The sequence below is a fragment of the Amphiprion ocellaris genome, chromosome 5, assembly GCF_022539595.1.
Source record: "Amphiprion ocellaris isolate individual 3 ecotype Okinawa chromosome 5, ASM2253959v1, whole genome shotgun sequence".
NCBI lineage: Eukaryota > Metazoa > Chordata > Actinopteri > Pomacentridae > Amphiprion > Amphiprion ocellaris.
The window spans coordinates 16,157,003-16,165,863 of NC_072770.1; the positions used below are offsets into that span (position 1 = coordinate 16,157,003).

The window sequence follows — 8,861 nt, forward strand, 5'->3', positions numbered from 1 at the left end:
CCTGGTGTGAATAAATCAAATGCAGGCTTTGGTGATGAAGAATGTACCAGTTGTCCCTTGTTGTTGTAGTAAATGAGCCCGGCGCCTCATCCTGACACCGCTCTACCTCCACTACAGCAGCCTGGCACCACAGGTTAGAGCGGCAAGTCCCCTACAGCTGCTCATAATGTTTTTTTTTTCTCTCCTCTCTGCCACAGCCAGGCCTCGTCTCCCCCTGCGCTTTATTCCTGTTCTGTTTCTGTAATGAGAAATTTGGCAGATCTCATCTCTTTAGTGGCTCTTTTGCCCAGGCTGTGAGCTGGGGGGGCTCATGTTTTTGCCTTGTTTACAAGTGACAGCGTTATTATTCTCATAAGGGCTCTGTTTCTTATCACGGTGTTGTGCCGAGTGCGCTGCTTGCCGCTCCGCTCTGCGCGCCTTTCCTGCCAGCGCTTTTCTTCCCTTATTGACACTTGGTTGAAAATATGCATTAATTCTGGAGTTTAAAGCATGTATGGCGGTGTCTGGTCGCTGTGTTTGCTTGAAGTTGATTAATGATAGAAGCCGGCTCGGGGTCGTCCTCTGGAGACCCGCCTCGCAGGTTGTGCATGTTAACGAGCAGGAAGGGGAACACACAGCGCGCCGCTGATCCTCCGCCACCAGGAGGCTGACAACGGCAGCCCACTCGCTCCGCAGAGTCCATTCTCTCCTCTCCTCGTCTCACGTTGTTAATCTTCCTCATTGATCAATTCTAAGTGAATACCCTGTTGTCGGTTGCCATGAAAATAAAAAGCCTGCAGCTTTGCCGGGATTGGAATACCTCAAAAGGAAGCTGAAATTATCATCAGCACCAGTGAGGCTCCCACTCAGAGTCTCACCGAAGCCAGACATTTGTTTTTGTTCCCCTGCTTGTTCCTTTACAAACAGAATCAGTGCAGGTCGGGATCACTTTGTGCTTGCGTGTGTGAAAGGTTAGGGAAAAAATTTAGAGAAGTTAAGGATAGCAGAGCTGAAGCTGTGTTTGTTCTCTGGTCTGCCCCTCCAGGCATCACATCAGCGTTAAGGAGGAACCACTGGACCCTGAAGACCATGACGGGCCCCTCTCCCTGGTAACGACTGCCAATCACAGTCCGGATTTCGATCACCACAGAGATTATGACGACGACCAGGGCCACGACGACATGCTGTAAGGCTCAGCGCCGCCCCTCCCCAGCCTCAGCGGCCGAGGCAGTCTGGGTCATCTGGGAGATGGAAACACTCCGCAGATAACAAACACTGAACTGCAGTCTCAGCCACTGATGACAGCTCTCAAATGTCTCCAAGTTGACTTTTTAGTGCCATTACAATACATAGCAAGAACACACACGCACACACACACACACACACACACACACACACACACACACACACACACACACACACACACACAACACAGAATCCGCCCTACACGAGGGTTCCTTCTCTTTCCTGATTTCTTTCTACCTTTGATTTAAGTAACGCTTTAAAAGTGAAAACAAACTTCCTTTCTACTCATGTGTTGGATGGACTTGTTTGGTACGGGGGGCGACGTGTTTCAGAGTTTGGGAGACCCTCGACGTGCAGCCGGGACGGACTGCATTCAGTGGACTGCAAGAGGGGTTATGTCTCTCCCCCACCCTCCCCCACTCTCTCTCCCCCCTCCCTCTCTCAGACACACACATCTGACCATAGAGTGAAGAGAGAGGGAGAATGACTGACGTTTAATTTACACCGTGTGTGTGTGTGTGTTCGTGTGTGTGTGTGTGTGTGTGTGTGTGTGTGTGTGAGAGAGAGAGAGAGAGTAGACTTCTGTTCATTGTCACTGCCTTCAACACTTCTCATTGGTTTGATTCCATCTCGGATGGGAGGGATGTTATTTTTCTGGGTGTACTTTTTCTTTTTTTTGTTGGGGGGTGAAAAGTTATAAATATCAACATAATGTGTCTTCTCCATCATTCAGTGCTGTTATTGATGTTGCATCTATTTTGTTTTCATTGTTACTTCTTCAAACTGATCAGACCTCATGCCCATGCTGTGGAGATTCTGTGTGGTCAGCACTTGATGATGAATGTTTATGATTTCCTTTCATGTTGTTCCTTTTAAAACAGACGAAGCACGAAGCAGAATGTCACATACCAAGTAGTATTTTTCTGTCATTTATTCCACAATCTTCCAAAAAAGAAATGAAAAAAAAAAAAAAGTCACCACTCTGATGTGTAGCCCACCCCTCACCCCCTACTCTCCCCTTCCTCCCCCCCTCCCTCCTGCTCATGAAGTCCATTGGCAATGCACTACTCATAATGAAGGCTCTCTCCACGCATCAATGAAGTTTAATTTAAGATGCGAATGAATGACAGAGAAATCATGCAGGTTATGATTTATCCGTATGAAATTATACTTTAAAACAGCCCCTCACAGCAGAGCGTGCTGAGCTGCAACAGAATTTCTGATCACTTACAAGCTCCGGGTTTTTTAAAGCAAAATGAAAATGTCAGGTGTGCACCGGCGAGATAATGATTTAGACCAACTAATTGTGATTCCTGAACACAAGTGTCATTGTTAATCAAACGTGTCTGCTTTTTCCACGCTGTAATTTCATTCAGTGCTTGAAGATAAACGTGCATTCCCTGTAGTTTTATTTGTATCACGCGCATGACTACTTTTAAGTTTTGAGTGTTAATAATTGCACACCGGATGAAATGCTCATTTTCTTTCATCAGGGGAACAATCCCGAGACCTGCAATAAGACCTAAACATTGCACATTCCAGCATTTGACAGCCATCGTAAAGGGCCCAAACATCCAGTACATGCCATTTAGGGAATGTGGATACCTCGATGTTCAATGCCACCCAAAAAGCCAATAGTTGTAGTCCACAACATTGAACTGAGTGGAATCCACATGTGATTTTGTGATGCAAATAAAGAAAAAATTCCAGCTATGGTAAGAAGTTAAATTTTAGAGATCATGAATTTCAAGACTGCAATCAACCACTTTTATTATTTTTTTTTAATTTATTATTAGTTTTATTATTATTTGGCTTTTTCTTTTTTTTCAGTTGATGTGTTTTAATATCTTGTTCTGTGACTACCAAAGATAAACTACAAAGTCAATGTTGTGTGTTCCATGCAATAGCAGAAAAGGCCAAATATCTCTCCTGCATTCTCTCCCATCAGGCGATCTCGGCAGCGGTGATCGAGCCGGTGGCAGATTGATTTTGAAGGAAAACGCTCCTCAAACTGGTGTTTTCATTCATTTTTTAAGTTTTGATTTTTCTTTAATAAAAACCAAAGTGGGTGTCTCGGACAGAACAGCTGCAGTAATGTTTCGCAGTGACCAAAACTGAATGGGAGGCGCTGACAGTCTGACTACATGATGACCAAATTAGGGAAACTTTTTTTTGTCGTTGGGGCCAGTGAGTGGAAAAGGGAGCTTTTTGGTCAGGAGTAGATTTTGTGTGCAACATAAAGGGTATGTAGATAAAGTCGACGAGGAAAAATATACTGGTAAATGGAAAAAGCTTTGCAGAGAACAATGTGAAACGGATTCTGTACTTCAACTGGACCACACAATGATTCAGTGTTTCTCTTCTTTTATTCCTTATCTATTTGTATCCTTTGAAATGATTGTATGCCACTTTTTAGGGGTTTTAGTTTCCTTTTGTTAAGATTGGCAAGACTTTATGATTGTGTTTAGTTTCTGTCAACTTATTACTTTTTATATTAAAAAACACTCCTGTCAACTAATAAGCTGGGTACAAGGTACTTTATGGCAGTTATTGTTATTGTTTTTGTTTTTTTTTAAGTTCACCGCTCATTAACTAAAAAGGAAAAGGGCAATCTGTGGTTTCCAGAAGATGTATTTAATATCCAGGCAGCTGTGGGATGGGTCAGTTACAGCCAGGCTAGGATCGTGAGAACACGGCCGAGCTCATCCACAAACTCCCAGTCATCTGGCTGGTTTGTTTGGTATTCAAAAAGGAGGAGAAAAAAAAGCGCTGGTAGATTAGATCATTCTCAGCATGTGTAGCTTGACATTACTAAAGATAACAGCATGAGAAAACCGTTAGTACGCATACCTCAGTTCAAACCTATAGGGAATGATTCAATTAAATGAGAAAAAAATAAACATTTCACTCAGTTGCACTTAGTTGTATGTCTTGCATGTGTAGTCTGATACTGTAGAGAGAAAAATGACAAAAAAAGAGGAAAAAAAAATGAAATTAGAGCTTGTTTATCTTAAAGGTTTCATCCTTTGTTTTTGCCAGACCAATCCAAACCTCAGGCCTTTTTGTTGATGGAAATATCACCCAGCTGTGTGTGGCACCGCTCATCCTGTCAAAGTCTGTTCTCTGTTGTACTGATGGGTTGTTTTAAGGGCGTTCCAATATTAGGTTGTACATACATGTGGGTAAAGCCTTTGTATTTCCCTGTCCTTTCCTTTCCTCTCTCTGTCTCTCTCTCTCTCTCTCTCTCTCTCTCTCTTTTTTTTTAAGATCAAAAAATACATTTGTGTTATGATGTTTGCTTTATCGCGACTGCTTTGTATTAACTATGAAATAGCTATGAGAAAAACTGCTGTATGTATTGGAATAGCAAACTGTGCTGCAAATGTATTTTACTTAGTAATCCTTGCTTTAACACAAAAGAAAAAAAGAAAAAAATGAAGAAAAAAATCCCACCATAAATGCAGACATCTGGGTGAGCTGGGCAGGGGCAGGCTGGGGGGGAGATTATCCCCGATTTTGGATTTTAAACTGTAATATAGAAAACAGACTTTTCTCTGTTATCATTGACCTAAGCATTTTGTACAGATTTTTTGCCCTCTTTGTGTTAAGCTGTTTTTTGATACTTCCTTTTGATGGTCCAACCACTGCCTTCTGTGGCTGTATGTTAAAGATTACCTGCTCTGAGAAAAAGGGCAGACAGGTATATTTCCTCTACAAGACGGAGATATCTTGCATGACTAATCCCAGGGTCGCAGAGATGTGGGAGGGAGGTGGGGGAGGGAGGGGGTGGTTTAAGTGGTCAGTAATAATATAAGGGTGTATCAATCTAATGATATTTTATATGAAATTAATAGGAAAAAGAAGAAAAATATGCAGTGCCAAGATGTAAAGAATATTGTTAAATGCTGTTTTGTTTTTATTTTGTTTGAGAGATTCATTTCACTCACTCACGCATCCAAGATGTGTCCTTCTCATCCATGTCACGTAGGTTAAAGACACTTTTTGTTCGGCATCAAGATATTTATATTTTTATCTCAAGTGGTCATTGTAAATGAGTCAAACCAAGCACAGCAGGCAGGTCAAAGGTTAGATGCTGCTGGAGACTCGGAGCGTAACGCCGGCCGTGTGGCATCAGATCCCCCAAATATCACACACATACACTGGCAACCCGAGCTAAAATGCCATTGTTTCATCCATCACCAACCATCCAGCCCGCTGTCATTCTGTCCCCCCTTTCTCTCCCCTTATACTCTCACATCACACTTTGTTTCTTTCCAGATGGAGGGGGAGGGAGGGAGGTTGCAGCCCAGGAGCTGTCACGGTGCTCTCATCCCGCAGCAGCTTTTCTTTTCCTTTCTTGTTTTTTTTTCTTCCTTTTTCTTTGAAGATGTACTCTGTAGTTTTTTTTTCCATTTTTTTAAAGAGAGAAATATTATTGCTCATCACTTCCATCAGTCTGTAACCTCCTCATCATTCCTCGTCTGTCTGATGCAGACCACTCTGTTGTAGTCAGTGGCGATGACTGACGTGAGCATTCTAAACATGCAATAAAATGCTGGTTGTTCACACCGTTTCCTGCAAGTCCTTCTTTCTATCCGTACGAACTCTGGTGTTTGAATACATTTGCACCCCTTTTTATTTTGCACTCGGGAGATGCGGCTTTTGCAGTTTCATGAAGTTTCTTAACACTGAATGAAAGCTTTGTGTTTGTGAATCAAAGCATTACAAGCTGAGAGGATACATTTTCGACTGATATTTTAACGTCTCACCGTGCTTTCGGGTTGTAAATGGTCCTCTCAGTGCTGTTTTCCTCTAAATTTTGGCCTACAGTTCCACACAGACCTGTTTGTCATCCGCTGCAGGACTCTCATCCCAGCCTAAAACAGTAAATTATATTGTAATTAAAATGAGACAGTTAAACTGTCTTTTCCCAACAGCAATTTAGGTAACTGCATTTGATAAGCTATAAATTGTAACAGCATTAAAATTCCAGAAATAATAGCGATATGGATCTGGTGACGGGAGCTAATGCTGATGACCAGGACTGGGGTTTTATGACAGAGGCGCAGGTCACGTTGGCCACTAAACAGGAGACAGAGATCAAGTCTAAGCACTTTTAATCTTGTGAAACAAGCAATTACAAATAGTTGCATTGATTTGTTAAAAAGCTTTAGGTGACATAAATCGTTTCTTGCTTAGCTTATTGCTGGAAAACATAAATGTCAAGTGTATTATTAATTAAGGCCTTTGAAAGACAAGATTTAATGGAAACGATATAAAATCACAAGCAATCTTTCTGTGGGCAGTATTTCACCAAACGCTCAGGATTTGTGTGTATCTCTGTTGTCTTTGTGACACTTCGCAAACTGGATCAGATAATGTGAAGTGAAGATGCAGTTAGTGAAGGTGTCTGTTTTTAAAAATCATCCTGCGCAGGTTCGTTCATGGATTAATCACACAATAACTTATGGAGAGGCATTAGCATATGATATTATTATAGTCCATAAAGACGGGTGAAATACGGGGGCAGATATACTGGTGCAGTGACATGATCAGCCAATACTGATTCTTCACACATAAATCTGAATTTCTTTGCAGATACCTGACAACACACAGTTCTAAATGAACAAAACGATATTTTATCACAATTAAGCAAGGAAAAGAGCTTTTAAATGATACTTTTCCAAAAATAATAAAGTATTTTCTTAACAGCCAGTCTTCAGTCATTCGTTGTGGCGATGTAGCCGAGCAGATAGCTTTTGGTTTCATCTACTCGGGTTTAGCTAAATAAATTAGTAGTACTGTTAATCACCATTAAGCTTTTTTTGTTTTTGTTTTTGTTTTTTTTTTTGTTATTACCAATGATAAATATTTACTATTTAATGCAAATTCTTTGAAGTACACTTTCATAACTTGTCTAAGGAGCTGAAATGAGGTTGTTGCACAAACATATTAATGTGCCGTTTTCTTTTTTTGTTCAAATCAATATTATTTTTATTTGTTATTTATTCATTTATAACACATGACCTGTTTGTATTAGTGAAATGGTCAGAGATGTGGGCAGGATGCTATGAAAACTTCACTAATAAATATTAAGTTAACATTTTGGTTCACTAAATCAAACTTTCCCTTGCTATCTGACAACTCACAGATTTGGCTGAGTTTAAAATTTTAGGTTCTTAAAAAATGAAACATTGACTTTTTTAATCTACACAAATGCCACACAATTGTATGTTTTTAGTTAAAAGCATAAATATTGTAATCATTATAAATAACAAGGCTGTCTTACATTAACATATTTTTTTGGAATGGAGATCAAAATCTGTCCACATCAACAAGAGATGCTTCATTTTAGCCAGATTTAGTTAGTTTTATTGTTTTGACCTGAAGATGCTTCTGCAATTACTAAAGCTTAAGTTCTAAATCCAATATAGTTTTTCTAGTTAGGTTGTCAAAACTTTAGTTTCCACACAAAACGAAGGGAATCCATTAACACATTTTCTTTATTCATTGACAAAAAGGTGACTCTTAACGTTTTGGTGCCAAAAATGTAAGAGATAAACCTTTCATTGCACCAAATTATGGTAATGAGTATATACTCAACCATATTTTGGACACAGCATGTAACATGAAATACATATCACATGCTTCTCATTATTATGCATAACTTTTACTCTTTTTTTCTATTGCTTGGAAAATTTTGAGTTGGATAAAATCTAATGCTGTTAGTACCACAGGTGAAATTCCATTGACCTCCATTGAGGAGACAGAAATCTGGCAAATACATTGGAACCTCAGCAAATTAAAAAAAATATAAAAAATATCTGTGTCTAAATTCCAAATAAGGTCAGTCAGAAATTATTATTATTTTTTTTTTAGTGAACTGATTCTCTTTTCTCACCTAAACTGGTCGATTCCAATGGTTTCCCACCCATCAGCCTGGTTGCACTGAAGGGTTTTTTTTTTTTTGCCTGTGTAATTCAGTTGTGTTCAGTTTAATTAGCTCTATATAGCACCAAATCACAACACATATCATCCCAGGTCAATTTATATAGTGCGGTCAAAACCTTACATGTACAGACAGAAACTAATCAGTTTCCCAGCTTTGTACCAGATTATAACAGTTGAAAGGAAAAACTCCCTTTGAACAGGAAGAAACCCCCAGCAGAACCAGGCTCAGGGAGGGCAGCCATCTGCCTCCACCAGCTGGGGTGAGGGGAGAGTGGAGAAATAAAAGATTAAAAAAAATAAAAGATGATCAGTGAGAAACAACAAACACTACAATGGTCAACACTGAGAAGGTTGGTAGGACAACTGACTGCAGATCAGAAACATGCAGCTCTGAAGCCAGAGATACCAGCAGAGAGGTCAGATGACAGAAAAGACAGAGAGGAAGAGGTGCCCAGTGCTTCATAGGACGTCATCAACCAGATTACAGAACTACAGCAGCATAACTAAGGTCAGTGTTAGACCAGTGATGTCTGCAAGTATGCAAGGGTTTGCCAGGGTCCACACAAATTAAATTTGGTTATCTCCACAAGTCCACAAGAGAACTTTTGCGCACATAATGCCACATTCAGCTCAAAGTTTATGTCCATGCTGTACACAATATGGGAAATTGTACACATGCTCAACAG

General features: G+C 40.2%; 1 protein-coding gene across 11 annotated transcripts in view; it reads left to right on the forward strand.

Annotated features, from left to right (window-relative positions):
* foxp1b (forkhead box P1b) overlaps positions 1-5,790 on the forward strand; it is a 150,589-nt gene extending 144,799 nt beyond the window's left edge. For all 11 annotated transcript variants that reach the window (XM_023266560.3, XM_055010709.1, XM_023266568.3 and 8 more), the window contains one exon: positions 1,025-5,790. In XM_023266560.3, coding sequence (XP_023122328.1) covers positions 1,025-1,169 — 145 coding nt within the window. In that variant the 3' untranslated portion in view covers positions 1,170-5,790. The remainder of the gene's footprint in view (positions 1-1,024) is intronic.
* The last annotated feature ends 3,071 nt before the right edge of the window (positions 5,791-8,861 follow it).